At 38.7% G+C, this 24,484-nt stretch overlaps 1 protein-coding gene and 1 long non-coding RNA gene across 3 annotated transcripts in view; one reads left to right on the top strand and one right to left on the bottom strand.

The window, feature by feature from the left end:
* LOC141796412 (uncharacterized) overlaps positions 1-20,236 on the bottom strand; it is a 63,772-nt gene extending 43,536 nt beyond the window's left edge. Inside the window, exons 1-3 of the long non-coding RNA XR_012598889.1 lie at positions 20,169-20,236; positions 20,022-20,076; positions 15,940-16,060 (exon numbers count right to left, since the gene is read on the bottom strand). This is a non-coding gene — a long non-coding RNA (uncharacterized LOC141796412). The remainder of the gene's footprint in view (positions 1-15,939; positions 16,061-20,021; positions 20,077-20,168) is intronic.
* ampd3b (adenosine monophosphate deaminase 3b) lies at positions 1,800-23,220 on the top strand. Of its 2 annotated transcripts, XM_074677505.1 has the most exons (16): positions 1,800-2,018; positions 6,665-6,738; positions 11,004-11,226; positions 11,308-11,485; positions 12,913-13,078; positions 15,242-15,461; positions 15,539-15,668; positions 15,868-16,062; positions 16,408-16,539; positions 19,118-19,281; positions 19,579-19,705; positions 19,862-20,025; positions 21,484-21,604; positions 21,832-22,005; positions 22,301-22,411; positions 22,502-23,220. In XM_074677505.1, the coding sequence occupies exons 2-16, from the start codon at positions 6,681-6,683 to the stop codon at positions 22,673-22,675; spliced, it is 2,337 nt and encodes a 778-aa protein (XP_074533606.1). In that variant the 5' UTR covers positions 1,800-2,018; positions 6,665-6,680; the 3' UTR covers positions 22,676-23,220. The 2 variants fall into 2 exon arrangements, with proteins under 2 accessions (XP_074533606.1, XP_074533607.1); XM_074677506.1 differs by lacking the exons at positions 1,800-2,018; positions 6,665-6,738 and adding an exon at positions 9,259-9,479.
* Positions 23,221-24,484: the final 1,264 nt, after the last annotated feature.

Here is a 24,484-nt window from a genome sequence, read left to right as displayed (position 1 = left end):
CCTGTTATTCTCTGTCAGGGCAGATCAGGGATCTAAAAAGGTTGAAATACATCCAATCCAAATGTATTCATAAAGCACATTTAAAAACAACTAAAATGCTAACCTGAGTGCTACACTACACCACAAAAAAAATCTAATTTAATGGTTTTGTCTTGTTTTCACCAAAAAAATGTATTTTTGGACTTAATATGAGCCACATTCACCTGAGCAGTCTAGAAAAATGACTTGTTTCAAGTTATTTATAGACAAAAATGTACAAGAGAAAAAAAATACTTGTATTTAGACATTATTCAAGTTTTAAGCAAATTTTCTAAAAAAAATTTTCTTGTTCCATTGGCAGATGTTTTTTACTTATTACAGCAATTCAGACCTCATCTTTGTTTTTAAATAAATTAAAACAAGACATTTTTCTTGAATGCTCAGTTGAATGGGACTCATGGTATAATAAGACATTTTTTTCTTAAAATAAGACAAAATCACTTTATAAGACTTTAGTAATTAGCAATTCAGGCATCATTGTTTTTAAGTATCTGGATATCAGACATTGGTCTGGACTTAGGACAAAAGTGAAAAAGACATGAAAATAAATGTGAAAATAAGACAAGTAGATGATTATAATGTAATTTTGCAGCACTTTTTTGTATGATTTTTAACCAAATTTATTTTTTGTTTATATGTATAGACACACTTTTTGAAGAATATTCCATATTTCATCATAAAATCTAAACAAAATTAAATTTGGTTTTAAACCATACAAAAATAAAATGTCTGATCTGTTTTTCTTTGTTGACGACCCCAGAGGAGACTAAACCAGGAAAAGAACTATGTATGTATATATATATATATATATATATATATATATATATATATATATATATATATATATATATATATATATATATATATATATATATATATATATATATATATATATATATAACTCCCACTTAGAAAAACAAACAGACATAAAAAGGTTTCTTAAATGTAGAAAAATGATCTGCAAATATGCTCGAGGGTCTGAAAGTAAAAACTCCTACATCCAACTAAACCCACAGAGGATCCCTTGTGAAAGGTTTTCAGACAATGACACAAAAGCAATAAGAAACTTGGGATGATATGTGCAATTTATCTTCACAGTTTTAAAGAATGAAACTACAAAACTTCAAATCTGACTCTTCAATTTCATCTAAATGTGTTATCGCCTTTTTGGAAAATGATTTTAATAAGGTAAAATAAATAATGGCTCTTGCTGTGGTCTTGAAGTCTTCCCTTTTGTATGACTTCCCATTTTGTCCAGACGGTGGCGTTGTAAGCCTTACACCAACACCTTTGCACAACTCTGACCACAGTTTGACACCTCTTGTATTATACAGGAAACTTCACACCACAGAAGTTGGTTTCTATTGCTTTGACAAATATTATATCAGGAAGGTTTCATTTTTCTTTAGATCATAGATCTTGGGTTGACTGAATGAGAAGATTAAACTCTAACACACACGTTTGAGATGAGGTTTACATCTCAAGTTACTGCAGAAGACAAGATCAATAACATGTTTCCTCAACTTCCTTTCTGTAATTTTAAAGCTCCACCTGACATGAAATCAGAACACACTGTACTTACTTTTTTAACTCATACATAAAAGTCTGAAATAAAATGCTAATCTGACACAGGTCTTTATGTTTGATTTCTGCGCCATCAGGTCGAGGAGGGGGCAGGTGAGGGTGTGATCTAAAAATAGTTTGCATCCTCTTGACAAAGTGACTGTGTGTTTCCTCCTGCGCTCCCGCTAATGAACTGATGCAGATCACTTCCTCATTCTCTCTTGAGCACTGTGGACGTTTCCTTTATCTTTTTTTCAACACTACAGCGTTTACATTCGGTCAGGCTGGCAGTGAAGAGGCAAATGAGGAGTGCCTCTGTATGCTGCATTCTTTGGGAGGACTGGTCTTTCCTGTAAAGCCTAATAAGGGTCTCTACAGTCTCAGAAGGGACAGAACAGTGCAGGAGTCTGCAAACGGTGAGTACACTACAGTCCATCTCATTCTTTAAGTCTCCTCCTGGTTGGACCTTTTCACTGTTGGTCACATCTTCTCCTTTTTACTAGTCTGGCATGTTTTTCTAGCTTGCTTTGATATCTTGGGACTGGCATATCTTAATTGTGTTTTATAAAGTGTCCAAGTCTCAGCACTTTTTTGTTTGTGTTTGTTTGTTATACTTTATTTGGTGAATGAGTGGTGAGCACGCAACTTTAAGAATGAATGACGCAGACTGTTTATCAGGATATTAAAGATTGAAATTTCTTTATTTTTGATTAAAATGTGTTTTATATGTCTATTTTCAAGTATATAAATGGAAATAAGTAAGAAACAAGTGGATTTTATAGTATGCATAGAGAGAGAATAAGTGTATCTAATAGCTGAGTATTGAAGTAAAGACCAAAGTGGCAGACTGATGACCCCACAGACCATCGATGCAAAATAGAACAACTGATTTGCATTAAAGCACAGATAAAACTAACTGTAACTGTTTACACACTAAAGAGCACAGATGTTATTTTATCTGCACTCCTAATGTTCTTTTTGTGCACAGACTGCAGCATGCACTGTCACGCTCGGTTCACCAGATAACAGCAAGAGGAACTCTTTGCAACTGCATCGTCGCTTATCTCCCTGGCCAAAAATAGTAGCACTTTTAGTTCAGCTTAGATAATAACATGAAGTTCAGTTGTAGATGGTAACAAGTTGTAAATGTGGTTGTAGTTTAAATGTCTCTAACGCCCTGCAGTCTGCAAAAATACAGGAATGCAATCAGGCCAGAACTTGTTCTGCAGGTATTTCTTCAGAAAGTGTCCCAAGACTAGACATGCCTTTTAGGGAAAGTCTGGTGGTACTGATGCCATCGTGTTCTGTGCTGAAAGCTATGAGTTTGAAAGGACTGATTAGTTAGCTTCAAGTACCTTCACCCTGAGGGTTGTAAAGCTGCATAGTAAAATTTGAATGCCAAACGTGCAGAGACTTTTGACATACAAAAGAGCAGTGTGACTCAACTTTGCAGTGTTTAAATGTTTGTACATGCTTCAGAGAAAAACAAAACAGGAAATTCCAAAACCAGCAGAGAGTTTCATGAAACTTTCTCACAGAGCTACCAACCTTGGTTTCCCCATTCTACCCCTTATTTAAAATAATAATAATAAAAAAAAAACTTATAGTGGTATAATCTTTCTGACAATCATTTCCTGTTTAAGCACAAACCAAACCACAGTCTATCCAGCAAGCTCTCACTAAACCACATCTGGACTGTGCATAGTTTACTTGTGTAAAGCTAAAGCTCTGTACATTCTGCAGAAACTCAAAACTCAGGTAACAACTTCAAATGAATGGATTTATCAGGATGTGAAAACATGAGTTGGGAAAAAAACGTAGTCTGAAAACATTCCTGATAAAATCCAGATCCTGATCCTGCGATAAAAGCATCCTGACCCTGACATATTTCCTACATATAACCCCTTAATGGAGAGAACATATTACTTTTTTTTAATTATCATTATTATTTTTTATTTCTTTTAAATGTATTTTTTAATTATTTTATTTTATTTTTATGTTTATTTTATTTTTATTTTTGTTTTATTTTTTTATTTTTATTTTATTCATTTAATTTTTTAAATTTAATTTTTATGTATTATTTATTTATTTATTTTTATTATGATAATTATTATTTTAGTTTTGTTTTTTATTTATCTATTTATTCTTTTATTTAAAAAATGATTTTTTTTATTTATTTTTTTTATTATTATTTTTTTGATTTAATTTAATTTAATTTTATTTTTATTTTTTCTATTCTGTTCCTTGGTCAGAAGCAGTTTGCTGATGTTTACACAGCACTAACACTGCAGAAAACTAGGGATGGGTACTGATAAGATTTTATCAATCTCTATGCACTCATCAATTCTGCTTATCTATCCTTTTCCTTTATCTATTCTTTATTGATTTCATTATTAGTTTCTTCTGTGAATTTTCTCTGATAAAAAAAGGAGCTTTACAGGTTTTAGGGGTCAACAACATTAAATTAAGTTTATAAGCAATTGATTGATCACTAGATCTGGAAGTGGTTAGTGTTGTTCTAAGTTGTTTGGAACCTTGCCATAATTATGAAGCCAGCCATGACCCTGCACTGAACTTCTCTTTCATTTACCTGTGAGTATTTTGACATTTGGAGTTTTTGGAGTAATTTTTACACAGAGTAAGTGTGATATGTATCTGTGATGAAAGTTGAAATTAAATTCTGAAGCCGAAGTTAGAACGATGTATGCTAACCGCTAGCATATCAATGTAATTTCCCATATACGCTAGCATCAAGCTAGCGCTGTTTTGTTTATATCGTTTTAGTAAATAGGGAGATTTATACCATGTTGAATGTGTTGAATGGGAATCTGGTGTGACAGAGTAATTTTCGTTTCTCTGTGAGTTCAGTTCTTCTGTTAAACTTCAGGCAGAAAATCCCGGATCTGAGTTTTCTTGGGAAATGTTAGCTAACTGCTAAGCTAAGTTAGCTGCGTCAGACGACGTAAGGTCCCGCAGCACCGGCGTAGAGTAGAGAAACGACAAGGGAATCGTTAAGCACAAATGCTAACGATATCAACGGATTGGAATATTTCGATCCCTATCCTTACAGAAAAACACTTATCAACTGGTATCTAGAGACACCTGATAGGACTGATTTTACAAAACGCACTCAAAGAAATAGACAATAAGCCTTAACATATAATCTTAATATTAAAATGTGTGACCACAGTCTACAAAAAAAGGAGTAAAGCAGACCATTTGGTTACTTGAATGATGAATATGTACCTATCTGCTGTTTATTTTGAAGGGGACATATCATGCTGATCCCTGATTTAATACTTACATATAATACAATAAATTTGAAAACAAGACCTTTCACCCCCTGAATTTTCAAAAAATGAGATATTGTATTTTTCTGATATCCTAGAACGAGATTTGATGCCTCTGAAAATAGATCTCGACCTTCGTGACGACACGAGGATCCTTTCTTTTTATTGGAGTAATCTAATAAAGCAGCTCCTCCTCTGTGATGTCAGTTAGTCACACAACCGCCACCGAGGGTTACACCCACCATGAGCCGAGTATAAATACAGCTCCCTACCAGCTCTGGCTGACTTGACTGAGTGCTAGATGAAGGGACTCTGCTCTGCTGAGCAGCTCGGCTTTACATGGTGAATTAGCAGTTAAAACACATGAGTTTTAGCAGACGTCGTAATACTTGTGAGACTATGATATTTGCATGCTTGTTCTGACATGCACTGTGAACCTGGACCACAATAATGCTGCGGTAATAACATAGTGAGGAACTGACGGTAGAGGCGATCTTTAGACTACACTTTCAGCATGATGGATAAAACAGACAGAGAAAAGTGAAGGAGCAGGATGGAGCCCTGTTACAGAAATAGTTTATTGGTGAAGTCTGCCTATATTTCCATGTATAAACTATACATGTTACAGTACAGATTTGACTCACCACACTGAAGCGTCCTAAGATGATCTGTGTCCAGGTGGATTTTCTTCCCCCTGAGCTGCAGAACCGTCCCGGTCTGACTCGGGGTCCAATACAAAAGGACGTATCCTACACTCTGCCATTTTATTAGTGCTATCAATGCCTTATGGTGAAGTTTTGGCAAACAGCAAACTCGCTCGGTCTGCCCCATTCAATATGGCGATTTTGTAAATACTGCCATGCTGCAAAAACCGCCCCCTGGCTCTACCCCCTCCACCCCTCTGATAGAACTGACCAATCAGAGCACAAAGGGCTGTGACGTTGTGAGGTTACTGGAGGTCATTCTCAAAACGGGGCATTTCAACGAGATCTTCAGAATGGCCTAAAATGAGGATATTGAGAACACTATTGTGGGGCAATGAAGGAACTAAATGACTTGTTCTGAGGGCAGAAATGCTTTACAGGCATCCTAGTCTGGCATAGTGAAAAGGAGAAACAAGCATGATATGTCCCCTTTAAAAGAGACTCATGTCTTTCTGTGTGCCTACATATGTGTTTGTGTTTCCTGTGAGGAGGCCTGATCTCTTGAATCCCCTTCACTGATCCTCCAGCAGGTTCAAAATCACAAACACATGTTGTGTAGTCAAGCCCTGTGAAGCACCTCAGATTCATGTCAGTCAAGTGAGCATCTTGGCAACTCAATGCAACTGCAACACCCGGCGTCTCTCTTCACTCTCCACCTGCACGGAACAAATCTGATATTTTAACAACACTTGGCCACAATCTGCTCCTGCTTAAGACTGTTTTTCCTCTTGATCTGGTTTGTCTCGCAATCTCACCACCAGCCAAACCTGACCTGAATAAGAGGATGAAATGCGTCCTAACAGATCGCAGCAGAGTTTAAGGATTGTTAGTAGACTTTAAGAACAGAAATGACGAACAAAAGCCAAGACACGTTGCAAGAATCGTGCACCGCTGTGCTTTTCTCTCATCACATGAAGTCTTATGAAATCTTTTGGAGCCAATTGCTCATCAGCTTCACTGTTTGAAGAGCTGAAACTGGTTGGACTAGAAGTAGAATCTGATTCTCTTTTAATCCACCACTGAAGCGACGATGAGTCCGTTACTAACTTCAGATTTTTTCTCTCTCAGGTCAACACACGCCAAAATGAAGAGAAGGGACACACCTCTGTTTAAGCAGCAGTCTACACCCTGCTTTGGAAAAGGTGAGCTGACCATTCAGTATTGTTCCAACAGGATGCACACCTTAGCTAAATAAACATTTTTTAATGAATCAAAACACCTATTTTACAGCTCAATGTGCATTTGCTGACAGTTTTAAGACGTGTAATCGTAAACTTAACGACACAATTACTGTGCTGTAATACTGAAGCGTACACATAAAGCTGTTCCACTTGCTAATTATAGTAATAAAAACAAAGAGATGTTTATGAGAAAGTGGTCTAATGGTGCCGGCAAGGTGTGTATCAAAGCTGTGTGAAGTAAGCTGCATCAGAGATAAATCTGCAGGAATTACCTGTAGCCCAAAACTTTGTGTAACACTACCCCACCTCAGATTCAAAAGGTATGAAACACAAAGCAGTTTAAAGGCAAATCTCCTGGGATGAAACTTGATCGCTGCGTGAAACAGTCACAAACTACAGACTAAAGGCTGAAACCCTTTGGATTTCAAAGCTGCTTTGTGTTTCTAGTTTAAGGTTTTAAAAAGTGACATACCCCTTCAGCTTCTCCACATTTTTTACGTCACAGCCTTCCATTCCAAAATTCATTTTTTCTTAGAATTTTACACAATGAAATTATGCCAAAAAGAGATTTAAATTTCATCTTTTGATTAAATTAATGAAATTGATTAAAATTGTGTATTTTGAAAAACGTAATAAAAAATAATAAGCAAGGAAAAATTTGTCAAACAGAAGTTGGAGCATAGAAACTTTGCAATTTTGCCAACGATGTAAGATGTAAACGAAAACAAATTGTTGAATCACTGATCTAACATCTTTTACATTTTCAAAAAGGAGCGGAAAGAAGTAAAACGTGGAAATTAATTTTGTTTTTCTGATAAATATTTTTTTATTGGTTTGTTTTTTGTTATAATTATTATATTGGTTTGTTTTTTGTTAAAATTATTTCTGTTTTTATGAGTATTTTTTTGTGGTAATTAATTTTGTTTTTCTGATTAATATTTTTTTTTATTGGTTTGACTTTTGTTATAATTATTTCTGTTTTTCAGAGTAATTTTTTTTCCTGAAGAGAACCTCCAACCTGCAGACGACTCCCATGGATGTGTGGTGGCTCCTGTGTCCCCCTCGGATCAGAGATCCTGTTCGGCACATATATGCCTTATCCTCAACTTTCTACCGGCTTTCCAATGTAGAAGCAATGTATTTTTTTAATGCCACATCTTCGTCTATTCCTTAAGTATTACTTTGAACAATAGGCTTATATAAAATAAAAGGATAAAGTCGAAAACATAACAAGGGTATCATACCCTGTGTGTGGCTAATACCTTACCTTTATTGACCCGGTACGGACCAGTAGAAAGTTAAGGATAAGGCATATATGTGCCGAACAGGATCTCTGATCCGTGCGGGACACAGGAGCCACCACACATCCATGGGAGTCGTCTGCAGGTTGGAGGTTCTCATGGGATTTTGAAGTAGCTCGATACTTCAGGACAAAATTACTCCGAAAAACAGGAAAAAAGTAATCTGAAAACAGGAAAAAAAAAAGCAGTACGTGAAAAAAGCAGTAGCACTCCACCTCTGAGCTGTGGCTCCAGGAGTGACATGACTGTGATCGTCTCTCCCTACCCGTTCCAACTCCATCTGACGAATTTCAGCATCAGTATATTCAGGTTCATAAATAAATCCCCTTGGCTCTGTGCTGAATGGAATGTCATCTTCATCAGTGTCGTAGTCAGACATGTTATCGTTAACTTTTTTAAGTTGTAATGACGGTGACAACGCGGGCCGGGCAGCAGGATGCACCGCGCAGCGCAATGATACACAGCAGAAAGTAGTGCCAATCGATAACGGAGTCTGACTTTTTTCCGGTTTGCAGTTTTGTGATGCAAATTTATCACTCTTTTGAACACAAATTGTTTTGAGAGGAAAAACGCTTTATTTTCGTGACCCCAGTTATGTTGCCGGACTACTTTCGTCTGGACCAAAACCGCACCAGATCTCGGGTCACAGGACGCTGACAGGGGTAAGATGAGGATGCCATACAGGTTCATATCAAAAAATCCGAACTATCCCTTTAAGCATTTTGTTGATTTTCAACTAACACTGAATAGATAAGGAGCCGAACAAGGCTGCCATCCTGTATATAACAGTATAACTGAGGAAAATTGTCAGGATTCTTTACGTTAGGTGAACAATAGGGCTAAACTTATCTCTGTTACCTGGTAAAAACAAAGATTTCTTTTTCTGGTTCAGCTCCCAGGGTATCAATGCAATCTGAGCCACACAGTTTTATTCCTGCCTCATGGTCCCGTCTCACAGACAGCCTCTCTCATGTTAGCAGTCAGTTGTGACATACCAGCTTGGATTAGCAGCCACTGTTGCCATGACGCTTTCATAACCCTAAAATAGAGATGGAGAGGGACACTCAAGACAGCAACGACGACCAGCTGCAGTATACATACAGGCACAGGCAGCACATAAACAGCTGAGCCCAGCCTGAGTGGGGCAGTCAGAGTGACAACCCTGAAGAGACACATCCTGAATACAAGAAAGAAGGTCTTGACAGTGTCAAGAGGTTTCAGCGACACTTTAAAGTGCTCCCCGAGACACGACTGCAAGTGGCAAACACATGACAAAAGGGGAGCCACAAGCTAAAAGCTAGAGGGTCTAGAAGAAGCAGAAGTAAACACATGAAAGCTGAAATACTTGACTCAACAGGCAAAGACTGAAAGAGCCAGACATGGCCAAAACCACATCAGAAGGTAAGAGATGAACAGAGCTTCCTCTGCTTAGAATGGAGCTGTGTGGTGACACTAAGGTGTGGTGTGATGATTACCGTTTAATATCCATATGCTCTCTGACTTTTAGAAGAGTTTACCGGTGAAATAAGATGGAGAAATATACTTTTGAATCCTAAATTTCTGATGCATTTTATTGGAAGCCACATTTTTTGATATGCTAATAAGTAATATTAAAGACCTTCGGTGTGGTAATTCAACTTTTACTGCCTGTTGTTCATTGAAAGACCTCCCAAACATACCCAGACTCCAACATGTGGGTCACGTTTCTGCAGCTGGGGGATGTAGGTCAAGGTCACGCTACAGGCGGCTCAGCTGTTAAGGAACAACAGGCTCCAGAATGTGCTCGCTAAGTGACGGACAACATTCTGCCACAAGCTGATGTTGCAATCTGTGAAGGCGCCAAGACAGTTCAAACCCCTCCGACGGATTCAGTTGCATGTAAACAACTCATGAAGGCGAATCTGCGGTGGTGACAGTCGCTATCCGATCCACCGGCACTGTACGTCTTGTGTCGAGCTTGTTGATTCAAATTCCTGCACAGGAACTGATGCTGGAAGTGGCCTCATAACCTGCACAAGCTGCACAGGCTGCAGCATTTATATTATTAGCAACAGTGATGACATAGTGATCAGAATAGCTGAACATCTCCACCAGTGACGGGATGTTGGCTCGAACTTGTGGCTGTTTCACACTAAAGGGATTAAAGAAGAAGTTGAAGCTATTTAAAACACAATCACATGGCTGTGCTGACCTTTAGTGGACTACATCACAAACAAATTCCTTCTGGTTGAGCTCGTGTTGTGTTTACGTGCAGGACGTGGAAAGCTTTGTGGGGAAAAAAGGCAGAAAAAGGGAAGCATGGTACATATTATCGCAGATCTATGGGCAGCACATTTTACAGCCATTTATGGAAAATGCTGTTATGCTGAGAACTGGGATCATCAAAATAGAAAGAAAACAATCACAGCCTTTCTCATGACGGCAAATGAGGGGCTATTTGAGGAATCCAGAAAGACCCAATCAAGGTCGCACCAGTGGGCAAATCGCAGACCATGGGAGTAAGATCTTTCTATGTCGCATACCACTCCCAGTCCACTTTGTAATTCCAGGAAGAGTGACCCTCAGGCCCCTAGGGTCTCACAGTTTACACTGCCACTCACAGATATCAGAGACAGACTGGGTTTCACTGTGTTTACTGTAACCGGCCTCAGTGGAGCACGTAGCCGGACTGAAATCCAAGACAAGACATGTTTACTGGTGAAAGTTATGATGAGGTGTTGAAAACAAATTCGTCTCGTAGCCCCTGCCACCTCTTGGAAAATTTATTCATGGAGGCCCAGTGTTTACTTAAGTGCCACCACTAACGTGATGTTGTTTCTTCTTTCAGCGTTGAAATATTAACGATCATTTGTGAGATAAAATACAGAAAGTCGGGTCAGAGAGTCAGACTAACGCTACAACTCAAATCTTTCTCAACTTCCACAGAAATGCCGCGGCTTTTCCCGAGAATGTCCATGAACGACGTGGACGAGAAGGTGCGTCTGATGGCAGAGAAGGTGTACGCCTCAGCCTTGAAAGAGGAGGACAACAAGGATGCTTTGGCGCTGTTCACCGTGCCCGAGGACTGTCCCATCGGACTGCATGAAGACCGAGAGAGGGAGCTAAAGAAGGAGCTGGCAGAGCAGCAGTCTCAGGAGTCGGCCAAGAAGTAGGTTAAGTAAGAGTGAGGAAGAATGGAAAGTTGTGGTTTTTCAGGAGAGTAATGCTTTTCTCTTTTTTATGTCACAAGGAAGAAGAGTTTCATGTTGAAGCGGTCGCAGTCGATTTCCTTGCAGATGCCTGCTCCTGGAGAGTGGTCAATGTCGGTGTTGTCTCCAGGGCTCTCCCAAACTACAAAAGACCCTTTTCTACCTGAGGGACTTCCTGACTTCCAAAGAGTAACCATCAGTGGAGATTACTGTGCAGGGGTAAACAACATTAACACCACTCAACTGCAAAATATGAACAGGAAAACTGTCATTTCCCACATATCGCTGCGCTTAATAAAGGTTACTATCTTAAAGGGCACATTGCAGGTTACAGACAACTGTTGAGAAAATTATAGGAAAACAACTTACGAACAATAATCTGAAAGAAATTCCCAAATCAATAAACCACAGGGTCTCCTGGAGAAGTTTTAGTACAAGTTTTTGTACTTCTGCATTAAAAACCGGCATTTGAAGGTGATGTCACGGGAGTCCTGCTGCTTCTGCCTCCGTTTAACATTAATTAACATGGATCAGACTGTCACTCCTGTCAATAAAAAGGAAGACAATCTGTACTCTATCCATATGATGGCCCTCTGGGTTATAATGATGAGCCTGTTTGGAAAGATGGAGAGCAGGAACAGGGCAGAATTAGGAGGAATAACGGCCGTAGGAGAGCAGTGAAGTTGTGGTGTGAGGAGAACCAGAGGAGGGAGGAGCAGGTGTGAGCGCTGTTAGCTTGTGATATGTAGCCTAACGCTGTGTTCATGTCAACATATTTAAAGTTCGAAATCAGATACACTGACTTCAAAAATAAGTCGTATGTGTAAGAGCTTAGAGCCGTCATGATAAAGCCCATAGAGAGAAAGACAGAGAGGTCTATCAGAGGTCTATCCACTGATCTAGAGTCAGAAAACCAAGACTTAGCTACGCTGCTCAGCTCACGTTTCCGTCGGGAAACGAAATGGGCACCACGGACAACTGTTTTTTTTTTCAGACCGATGCAGAAATAAAGTCTCGTCTTGTCGAAACCGAGCACGAAAGCTAACTCACCGAGTCCGAAACAGTGAACTCGATGTCCTGTTAAGCTAATATTTCTGCATCCATCCATTCATCCAAACACATCTGGAATTATCTTAATGAACGGTCAAATTAAATAAAGCTTTGGAAGAAACACAATAAACATGACCCAAAAGGCCCGATCTCACTCATGACAACCTGTTATTCACAGTAGCTCAAAGCGGAGTAAAATTCGAGTCCCTTTTGTTACGTCAAATGACGCGATGCTGAAAACAAGAGTATTTTGAGCAGCTACACTGTTAACAGTCACTTCTTCCTCTAAATTTGTGCCTTTTTTTGTTGAATATCATACAAAATTAATGATTGACTTTTTCTACTGCCATTATCGGACGATGTTAAGTGTTAATTTAAAAAAAAATTCTGCCCATTAAATATTAATACAAACTAACTATAGTGAAGTGCATCAACTTCTGTGACCAAAAGTAGAAACCATGTAAGTTGGCAATGTGATCATAACTTCATACATAATCAGACAACACACAGGGGATAACACTTGAAGAATAAAATAATTTGGAGATATAATATTTTTGTAAAGGACATTAAAAAATAATCTCTCATTCCTTGTCCAGATTACAGTTGAGGATTACGAGCAGGCAGCCCAAAGTCTCCTCGGGGCCCTGTTCATCAGGGAGAAATATTCTAGGTTGGCCTACCATCGCTTCCCAAGGACCATTGCCCAGTTTCTCCGCAGTGCCAAAAATGAGACATGGAATGAGGAGGATGAGGTCTTGCCAGGTAGGATTACTGACAGAACTCCATCTCTGAAAGATAAGCTTTCATCTGACTCTGCAAAACCAAACCAGCTCCAAACAGATGAGAACATCTTAGGATCAAAGTCCTCATGTACAAACCATAGACTTTATTTAATGGACGTAGTCTCTGTGATGTCACCCATCTGTTTCTTATGCAGAGTAATGAAGCAAATTGTCGGTGAGGGCCATGTTGGAAACGCTGACTCGGAGAGGCACATGAGCCTCGGATTGTACAAACTTGTGATCTTAACATGTTCTAAACCACTGAGCTAGAAAAAATTACAGGGCTGGGACGATGTGCTATTCTCGAGATTTAACTCTATTACAATTTTTGGGGTGCCGATTCTATTTAAGATTTTTAGTTTGCTTTTTTACCACTAGACCATGTGAAACACTTATATGATGATGATCATGTCTTTAGACAATATAAAGAGTCATATTTCCCCATAAAATGCACATCACATGAGTCAGAGACAAAAACTGCTCCCCCTAGTGACTGGCTGCAGCAAAGTTTAAAAAAATCCATCTCCCCAGTCATTCCAGATGGGCTGTGGTCAAACTTTAAAAAATTAATACACCTAGTAGAAATGTTTCTCATGTCAGATTGTTGTGGTGGTTTGAAGATATTATTTGGCTGCCTTGTATTCAAGTCCTTTTATTTCTGAAACGTTTTGTTTTCATTAGTTATACGAGGCTAAAAACGAGGTTCTACGTCATGTTTAACAATGATTGACAGCTGTCGTGTATTTTTGGGGGGGATTGTAAAATATGTCGGGAGGTAGAGTCAAGAAGTGATTAGATTTAAAAAAAAAAAAAACTGCTTCAATGGCTGCGACTGTGACAGGGGTATTTTGGCTTAAAAACTGTAAAATGGTAAAAGGCAGAGCCACGCCGTCCACTCTATATACCTGGGGTGGCCAACCAGTCAGAGACCAAGAGCCACAAAAATGACCGTGGTACTACAAAGAACCACATCACACACGAGGTTTTACAAACACACGTCCTCACACATTAACGCAATGACATAAAATGAAAATCAATACATTTCCATTATTCAAAACGAGATTTACTGTGTTTGTGTGTTTAAATTTGTATTAGAGAAGAGAAACTGAAACTTAAGTATCAATCTGTACACCCAAACATTGATCAATACTGATGTCATTGGCATCAGTATAATATTTTAGATTGATCAGCACACCACTACTCACACCACTACTTGGAGCAGCACACCAAAAGGCAAAGAGCCACATGTGGCCAGGGAAGTCATTTATACTAGGGGGGGCTGTACTAGGGGATACTAACGCATGCGCGCGTGCAAAAAATCTGGTCTTTTTTTCGGTTTTCTACGGGTTCTTGTTGAGCCTGCAGACAGCTAAATAACCAGACGCTGTGTGCCAACAAATTGGGGTTTATTTCAAACCAATTAAACAAAATAGTATTGCACCACAGTCCAGGCTGACAGTCTCTCAGTCTCTTCTACTCATCTTGACCACAAAGGCACAACCGGACAAGGCACAACCGGACAAGACACAACGTGACGTCTCTGGAAGGAGAGAGGGTTTTTTTGTTTGAAAAAATCACTAATTCTAATTGCACCATTATCGCTCTCCTCTGCCTCTCGTACCTGTAAATCAACATCCGTTGTAAACCAGATGTGACGTGACCCAGTTGCAAGGTGACTCAAAGAACAAACACTTTTTTTCAACATATATTTTATTCCCCAAAGTTGAATACACTATTTTTTGTTTTAATATGTGTGTGAAAAAAATGCGGTAAAAAAAAAAAATCTAAATATAGTTTTTCCCTTCCTCCACCTCCAGGGGGTGCTGCAGCACCCTCAGCACCCCACTTCTCGCGTCCATGCATGTGGCTCACGAGCCGCAGGTTAGCCACCCCTGCTATATACAGTCTATGGTTGTGATAGAGAAACGAGATACTCAGATCCAAGCTGTTTTTTGAACCAGGCTGTAAATATGTTGTTGATATGATGTTGATGTAAAAGTCTTTTTATTTTTGGCTTTGGAGTGTTTGTGGTTTCTGGTCTTTCTGCAGCCAGCCTCAAGTGGACACTTGATGAACTGCAGCTTTGACACTTCACAAGATGGTTTATGGTTGTACTTTCTTTTCATTTACTCCCATCACACAGACATCTTGCCTTGCCCTCATGAGGGAGAGGACCCTTACTCAATGGAGGGCATCCCAGAGAACCTGAACTACGAGCTGCAGATGAAAGATGGCATCGTTCATGTTTACGATGACGCTGAGGCCCTGAAACAACAGCAGCCTCACAGCCTGCCTTACCCTGACCTGGAGACCTTTGCCATTGACCTGAGCCATGTCCTCGCAATGATCGCAGACGGCCCAACGTGAGTGCACAAACACTTTCACCATTTCTGAGTATGTCTCCAATGATTTGTTGATCCCATGTTGTGCTTCTTTGTAGTAAAACCTACTGTCACAGACGGCTGAACTTCTTGGCCTCTAAATTCTACCTCCATGAGATGCTGAATGAAATGGCCGAGCTGAAAGAGCTGAAATGCGTTCCACACAGAGACTTCTACAACGTCAGGAAGGTTGAGTATTATTTTTTCATCCAGTATGCAAACAGTTCTTATCAGAGGAGAAAGTGTTACATAACTGAATACATGCGTCCAGCACTGCCTCAGGCTTTTTATGGGTTTTATGGGTTTTGATGCCTGGGTTTATAGATGTTGTGTAACCTTTTCTGTAAATTCATGCACATTGTCACCGTTTGCTTCATGTCAAACACAGGTGGACACACACATACATGCTGCAGCCTGCATGAACCAGAAGCATCTGCTCAAATTCATAAAAACCACTTACCAGACAGAAGCAGACCGCGTGGTCTTGGAGAGAGGCAGTCAGAAGATCACACTAAACGAGGTCTTCAGCAACCTGCACATGGACCCTTACGACCTCACCGTGGACTCTCTGGATGTGCACGCTGTAAGAACAAACTCATGATGAAATCAACTCCTCCATCCTTTTCTGCCAGAGTGTTAATACCTACATCAGGTCTACATTGTTTCATTTCTCCCTCACCCCTGCCAGGAGTTAATTCTTCATTTTTCAAACAGCTACGGCTCAATTCACTAACCTGTCCTCACCGACACAAGGATGCAATTATGGGCGTTCATGCAATTCATGTGGTGTTATGCAACCATTTTCTATGTTTCATGCAAAGTCCTCCTAATGTGTAATCTGAAAATAATCAATATAGTCACTTTGCTGGAATGAGCACTTGCTCATCAGTACATCAGATTCACAACCTCTCACGAATTTCTCTTTCAGGGGAGACAAACATTTCATCGGTTTGACAAGTTTAACTCCAAATACAACCCTGTGGGAGCCAGCGAACTGCGAGAGATTTACTTGAAAACTGACAACTACATCAAAGGAGAATACTTTGCACGACTTGTTAAGGTGGAGTATAAAGCACTGAAAGGCCTTTAAGATGCTCTGATACGAGCAAGAAAGATCAGGAAATAACTTGTGGATCAGTGGATTACACCTAATTAAGAGGTGTTATAAATGAAATAAATAAAACAATAGACTAAAAGTTTTGACAGCCCCGCTTTTAGCTCTTCAGATGTGGCAGAATGCTCTGTTATCTCTCCACTGATCGATCACTATCAGTCACTTCTGCTTTACTGAGAAGCGTCTTTAACTTCCTGGGGCTTTCAGCAGCAGAGCCACCAGAATTTTTTTATAAGCATGGCTAGATGGGGCTGTGAAAATCTGAGGATGGCTCACCAAAACCATAAGTCAGAGCTGGATTTCAGGAATTCTTTCATGCTGTTGCGGTTTATCAATGAGTCTAAGGCACTGTTTACACAACGACATTTCATCTGAAAACACAGTGAAAAAAAATTGTGTTTACACAGAAAAGCCGAGGGACTGAAAACGATGTAGTAAGCATGCCAGGCCTGTAGGTGGCGCTATAACTGTCTTGTCCAGAAGCTGCTTTTGGTAGATCTCCACTGAAGTAGAGTTGAGCCAATCATCTGGTGTATTGGTGAATACTAAGAGCAGAAGTGGAGCAACAGCTGCTCATTTTGTTAAAGACAGTCTGCAGATTGAGCAGATTGAGCAGCACAAGAGCAACACGGTAGTTTCCGATGATCGTAACAATGGTACTGTTGTCCTGTTGTATGCGTGAAGCGCAGGTGGAGTGTGACGTCAGCGTTTCCACTGAAAAAGCCGGATTACTGTTTACACAGCAACAGTGTGGGCAATGTTTCAGAAAAATCCCACTCTGGAGGTCGTTTTCAGAAGTTTGCAATTTAGGACGGCTAGAACACCATTTCCATGTAAATGCAAGGCTGAAACGCAACAAAACTATTGTCCTGTAAATCCATGGGAATGTGACAATCACCTGCTGATAGATTCTGGTTTCTTATTTCACTATGACTGTAACTTATTGTCTGATGTGCATGATGTTTTGGGCGCTTCATTGTTCTAGAAACAGGCTAGATCTCCAAAAAAAAGACACAGTTTTTATTTGAACAGTGATGCACTTTTTTGCACTTAGCAAATTGAGGGGTTGTGATTATTTTGGGCAAGGAACGTAAATTATTGGTAGAAAAAAATGTTCTTCTCAGTTAGTAACAAACAAGTGTTGATTTTATACATTTTCAGTTTTAAAGTACAACAAACAAAAGTCTGAACAGAAGTATTTTCAGTGCACTGCAGCACTTTTTAGTTGAATATTTGTTTTTCTTTTGTATAAATGCTTTATTTGAGTGTGCTTTGGTTTTTATCATGAATCAGAATTAGAGTCAGATTTATTGCCAAGTAGTTTTTACATTACAAGGAATTTGTCCTGGTCTGCTGGTGCAAATAGTTAAAAAATAATAATAATAATAAAAAAAAAAAAAATGTAGAAAGTAATCTATATTTAATTTGAAATATTGTGATGCTATTACTCTTGTCATTGCTGTTACCACCTTGCAATGAGATATTGTTTGCAAGAGAAATCACAGATAAAGGAAGGTGCATATGAGACAACAAGCCTTTGTATCATTACTGTAATTGCAGCTATTTTCTAGTTATTATAATTTCTCAGATTTTTAGTTATTTTATGTTCAATTATTTTTATATATGTATCTATTTTTTATTTATTTATTTTTTGTTACTATTATTGTTATTATTATTATATCATTCACTTAGTTTATTATTTAATTTTAGGTTTAGGTTTAATTTTAAGTTTATTATAATTGTTGTCATTGTTATAATTTATAATTTTACTTGTCTATTTTTTATTTTTTATTTTTTTTAATTATTTTTTGTTTTTTGCTTTTTTTTATGTTCTGACGATAATGACAAGATGTTTACAAAGTATATACACAAAAGTAAATGATACATGTATGTCTTAAAAATAAAAATAAAATAAAAAAAGTTTAATGATAAAAAAAATAAAATAATATTAAGAATATAAAAAAACAAAAGGGTTTGCATGCAAAGTGAAAAATAAAGTATATACAAAATAATATACACAATGAGACGATGATATTAAAATTTGTACAGGGAACTGTCAATATTATTAATAAAAAATATTAATTAATTTATAATATTATTAATATCATTTTTACTTTTCTTTTTGTTAAAGCTGTAGCCTGTTAATCCTGTGAAACAAAAAGGTTAAAGTGCCGATAGAAAACAGGATATTGGAGGAATATTTTTTTACATTAAACTCTTTATGCTGCTGATACGGACCAATTATATTAGTCGATGTATTAGTTTACTGTTAGTGTAGTAATCAGCCGCACACAAACAGGGATTCAGAGGAACTAACGAGCGTACGGGAGGTTGATGTCTTTGTAAACACACACACATAGACACATGTTGAGTCTTCTGTGGGATTACATAATAGCACATTCTCAAATTATGATCGTGATGGGATTATTGGTGCAGCATTAAACTTGAAAGACTAGTATCAGGGTGGTCGTGGCCCCCTCTGGCCCCCTTTTAATAGCGCCCCTGGCTTTCACGTCTTTTTCAGGAAGTGGCCACGGAGCTGGAGGAGAGCAAGTATCAGCATGCTGAGCCCCGTCTGTCGATCTATGGCCGCTCTGCGAGTGAGTGGGAGGGCCTCGCGACGTGGTTCATCCAGCACAAGGTCCACTCTCCCAACATGAGATGGATGATCCAAGTCCCAAGGATCTAGTAAGTGCTCAGTGACAGCCAAACTAAACTGTGTGACAGCAGAGAGACAAATAGAGGTCTCCTGACAATAACCAGGACTTGGACTGTTTCAAAGTCCTGGGACTCTTCACTGTAGTTGCTACGACAGAAGTTATACTTGTTTTTATGGTTTAACATACGTTTTGAAATATCTAAGCTAGTGTTTGTGTCTTACTTTTATTCAAAAATGTCTTAATGTGAGTCACATTTACCTGACAGCCCCAGAAATAGTCTGTGATCCAGGAAGAAGAGATAATTTAAATTCTGTCATCTTTACAGTGACATCTTCAGGTCAAAGAAAATAGTGCCAAACTTTGCCAAGATGCTGGAGAACATTTTCCTCCCCTTATTTGAAGCAACAGTTGACCCACAAAAGCACAAAACAACTCATGTCTTCCTGAAATACGTAAGTATTCAGTTACAGATGGAGCCTGTGGCTAAAGGAACAGGTTTTTAGTGAATTACAACATGAAGTGTTGCGTATTAGCAGTCTTTGGCAACAGAAGGAGGAAACATGTTTGTGTAATAATCATTTTGCAAATGGACCGGTGTTATCTTGTAGGTAACAGGATTTGACAGCGTGGACGATGAGTCCAAACACAGCGACCACATGTTCTCCTACAAGAGCCCAAAGCCAGAGAGCTGGACATCAGATCAGAACCCTCCCTACACCTACTACCTGTTCTACATGTATGCCAACATCATGGTGCTCAACAACTTACGCAAGTAAGTCCTGTGGAGTTGGGCGGGTACTAAGAACCACAGGTGTGAGGGTGTCTGCCAAGGACAAAGAAACGATGAGTGCAAAGATACCAGAATTATTTTAAGATTCTGAGAATCACATTGGTGGTGTGGGATCCTAAACTTACTGTGAGAGTAACTGAGGGTCAGGCCTTAGTGTCTGGTCTTTAGAGGGAAAGCTGCTGCAAAGCTCCTGCTAGTAAAAGAAAAAAAAATTAGACAGAGACAAAAGCAGTGATTAAAATATATAATTTACTTATACATGGATCAGTACTTAAAGTGCTTTCCTAGTCTCTGTGACCTCTGAAAATGCCTTACACTTCTCTTTAGGGATGTGTGCGTAGTGGTATCCGTATTGTTGGTAGTTATGAAAAAGTACCAGCAAAAAAATCTTATGTCAAGTAAGTCCTCCTTGCTCGTAGTTGCTGCTAATTGCTGCTGTTAAACACCAAGGCAATGTGTGTCAGGTCCAAAGACTGTAAAAAAAAACCTTTCGTCATTGTGAGGGCAACACAAAAACTGCTCCCCCTGGTGGCTGGCTGCAGTATAGGTAAAAAAAAATCCAGTTCTTTGGTCAATCCAGATGGGCTGTGTTCAAACTTTTCAAAAGTTAATGCGCCTCATGGAAATGTTTCCCACGTCCAATTGTTGTGGTTATTTAAAGATATCATTTGGCTGCCTTGTATTCAAGTCATCTTTTTTCATTAGTTATAAGAGGTTAAGGACAAGTTTTACGTTACATTTGACAATGATTTACAGCTGCTGTTCTTGTATATTTATTTATTGAGGATTGTAAAATATGTCGGGAGGAAAGCCAAGAAGAGATTAGACTCTCAAAAGAAAATAATAAAATATTTTTTTTGTCACCCAGCTCCACTCGGGATCTCCCAGAATCCCTCACTGTCTTTACTGCGCAGACTCTGGCTGCACAACGGCTGCCATTGGTGGCGCCTGTGACGGAGGCACAGAAACACTGACAGTTGTTAGTTTTATTTTGCAATTTTGTTAAAAAAATTTGTAAATTCAGAGAGAGTTGTTAGTGTTCTATTTCAGACTTAATGGCAGAGTGACTGTGCTGTCTTAGTTCAAAACAGTCTGTCACTGTTAATTGAAATTTTATGGATCAAGCACTAGTGGTATCGGTACTCGGTATCCATGAGTACTCTAGAGGGACTACTCGTACTGGTATTGGCCTGAAAAAAGGTGGTATCAAAGTTTTATCCAAACCATTCATACCACAACTGGCCAACAGTGGGAGCAATTTGGGGTTCAGGGTCTTGCTCAAGGACACTTTGGTATGTGATTGCTGGAGCTGGGATCAAACCCTCAACCTCCCAGTTGAGAAACAACAACTATACCACTTAGCCACAGCTGCCAAAAAGTTGTCCTGCATCTTCTAAAACATCTAACACTCAGAGATGATGATTATTTGTCTGTCCCCAGGGAGCGAGGTCTGAACACATTCCAGTTTCGCCCACACTGCGGCGAGGCCGGCTCCATCACTCATCTGGTGTCTGCCTTCCTAACAGCTGACAACATCTCCCATGGACTCAACCTCAAGAAGGTGCAGTCCTGCTTTCATACAAAGGATTAAGCTCTTCTTAATGCAAGTAGCATCAAGTGCTAACAGGTGTCGTTACACAGCAACTGCCAGAAACATAAAGATCAACTGTGTGTAAAAAAGGCAAAGGAGCTGATCTAAAAAGGCTTTTGACCGTTTCAGGATCCTCTAAAACTACTTGGCAACGTGACTTTATTAATCAAGTGTTTTCAACTTCACCTCCTCTCCAGAGTCCAGTGCTGCAGTATCTGTACTACCTCGCTCAGGTCCCGATTGCTATGTCCCCGCTGAGCAACAACAGCCTGTTTCTGCAATACTCCAAAAACCCTCTACGGGAGTTCCTCCAGAAGGGCCTGTGTGTGTCCCTGTCCACTGACGACCCCATGCAGTTCCACTACACAAAGGTGGGTAACAAAAGAAGAATTTACATTAGTTTCATTTGAGATTAGAGACACTAGATGGTGCAAGAGAGCCAGGACTTTCCCACAGTTTATTTTTGCAACGTCTCAAAAATCCAGTCAGGAAACACTAAAGCCTGAGTTACAAGCAGCTAATCTCCAATCTGTGAGGCTGGAGCCTGGAGGCTGGAGCCTGGAGAATAAAAGCAGACCTAAAAAGAGCTATTTTTCTGTCAGTTAATGAATAATCAAAGTTAAAATAGTGCACTAAACATGTATTTTGTTATTGTTTACTTTTCAGGAAGCCTTGATGGAGGAGTATGCCATTGCAGCCCAGCTCTGGAAGCTGAGCACATGCGATTTGTGTGAGATAGCCAGGAACAGTGTGCTGCAGAGCGGGCTCTCACATCAGGTAAACTCCAAACTTTTTGCTTTGACAGTTTTAGAGAGAAACGCTTTATAAAACTTATAATAAAACCATATTTGCCCCTTTTCCCCACAGGAGAAGAAACACTTCATTGGTTCCAACTACCTCCAGGGTGGGCCTGAGGGCAACGACATAAGACGGACAAATGTGGCACACATCCGTATGGCCTACCGTCACGAGACGCTGTGCAATGAGCTCAGTTTTCTAGTGGATGCTGTAAAGACAGAAAGCAACGTTTCTGCTGAGTGAACTCAGCCATGATCTTTACAGATGAAGGAGAAAATGCGGGGTGTCACAAACATCACACCAAGATGTGGCCCTAGCAAAATTAAACTTGATTGTTAGACTTTTTTAAATTTTAAAGTCACTGAATGTGCTTCATTTGACTACCTTTAAGTTATTTTTTTCTTTTGACAGTTGTTTAGTTAGAATAGGCACAGCTTGGAGTTCTTTTTTCTTTCACCTCATTTTATGCATGTAACAAAAACTTTTCTGTAGGTTTACTCTTCAAAAACACAAGTTCAAAATACAGAAAAAAATATATCAGCAAAGTGGGATTTTTCTTTTACACACTGAACTTAAATTTCAGTTGTTTCCTTGGGATCTAAACTGATTTTCTACAGAAAATAAAATGTGTTTCATTAGGACTTTTTAGGGTGCCCATACAGGTGTGTAAACAAAGACCAGTGTGAACAGGGATGAGTGAACTTCTTCATTGTGTGCTTTGTGGTGAAATTAGTGGAACAATATTTCTTCCCCAGTTTTGTTTTACATTTTTGTATTTGACTTTTCTTATAGTTTTTTTTTCACGTGTAAATAAAGGCTGTGCAGCAGTCATACATTGTTGTGTGAAGCTTCTTTTTGGTTTGTGTTCACTGTATGCCAGGACAGCTACATTGAATATTATCATAATAACGATGCTAAAAATTAATATCAGTGTGAACTGGGAGCTCAAACATCAGAATGACCTTTAACTGACGCTATATTTCCGCAATTCTCACTACGAACACATTAATGGCGACGCTAAGCGGTTTCTGGAACGTTCCAACCGTTATTTAGCAGTTAGCAGCTAACGGTTAGCTAAGCCTAAAGTTGAAGTAGTTGGTCTCAAAACGCCGACTCAGACGTCTAATTCATGTGTTTTAAACTTATAAACTATACCAGAGGAAAATTACAAACTCACTCGAAGCTTCTTAGTTTGTATCCTGGAGGTAAAAAGTCGATAGTTGTTAAAAGTAAAATTTACCGGCAGCTAAGGCCTTCTGGATGATTAGCCTCTTCTTGTCCTCTCGTTGATGGTGTGATTGAAGCGCCATGAGTTTGTTAGTGTTAATTATTAATTTATACAAAATATTTAATTAATTATCGTGTATTATTAGTACATAGTCTATTGGTCTCATGCAACACTTTAGTTTCACTGTGTGCACTGTTCAATTCTTTATCCAAAATTAACAAGAAGATGTTAGTAACTTTTTTATATATACAGTCTCGTACACAATTAGTCATTTAGCATCTTAACGTCCATTCTAAACCTTAGATTTCCAAATGTTTTTCATCTTCTCATAGCTTGATTTAGACTTTAAATAAAATTGAAGATGAAAGAAGGATATCTGTTTATATATGATTCGTTATTTTAACAATGTCAATATGACTCCCAAGTTTAAAGTCAACCAATGTGGATAAAAACTCAAACATGATATAAATTTAAATGACAAAACTGCAAATTATGTTGCTCCAGTTTGCTATTTGTCAGTCTAAAGATTGTAATGTAAAAGAAAACATTTGCGAGTCCAGCAAATGTTGTATTCCTTTACTGAACAATAGAAAGCCATCTCGATAGTCAAATAAACTTTTGGAGTATATTGAATTTCTTTTTCTTTTCTTTTCTTTTTTTAATGTAAATGAAAATAAAAAGACTACAGACAAACAAAATGTCAGAATGCATAGAACTTTTCAATAAAACAGCCTTGCATGAAGAAAATAGATGGGTAAATGGCTTCAGTTTTTTTATGTGAAAAAAAAAGATACAGTTTCAATCAAACAAATTGCAAATTATTA

This window comes from Halichoeres trimaculatus, unplaced genomic scaffold (assembly GCF_033239565.1).
Source record: "Halichoeres trimaculatus isolate MK-OKI-2021-1 unplaced genomic scaffold, fHalTri1.1 fHalTri1_scaffold_10, whole genome shotgun sequence".
Classification (NCBI taxonomy): Eukaryota; Metazoa; Chordata; class Actinopteri; order Labriformes; family Labridae; genus Halichoeres; species Halichoeres trimaculatus.
Note: the sequence above shows the minus strand (reverse complement) of the source record. Positions and strands in the feature narration are given on the sequence as shown.

Excerpts from the sequence above, each read along its gene's own strand:
- ampd3b (XM_074677505.1), top strand. The coding sequence starts at position 6,681 with ATGAAGAGAAGGGACACACCTCTGTTTAAGCAGCAGTCTACACCCTGC. Across the intron at positions 11,486-12,912 it reads GTGGAGATTACTGTGCAGGG|ATTACAGTTGAGGATTACGA; the intron begins GTAAACAACATT and ends TTCCTTGTCCAG. Across the intron at positions 15,669-15,867 it reads ACTTCTACAACGTCAGGAAG|GTGGACACACACATACATGC; the intron begins GTTGAGTATTAT and ends TGTCAAACACAG.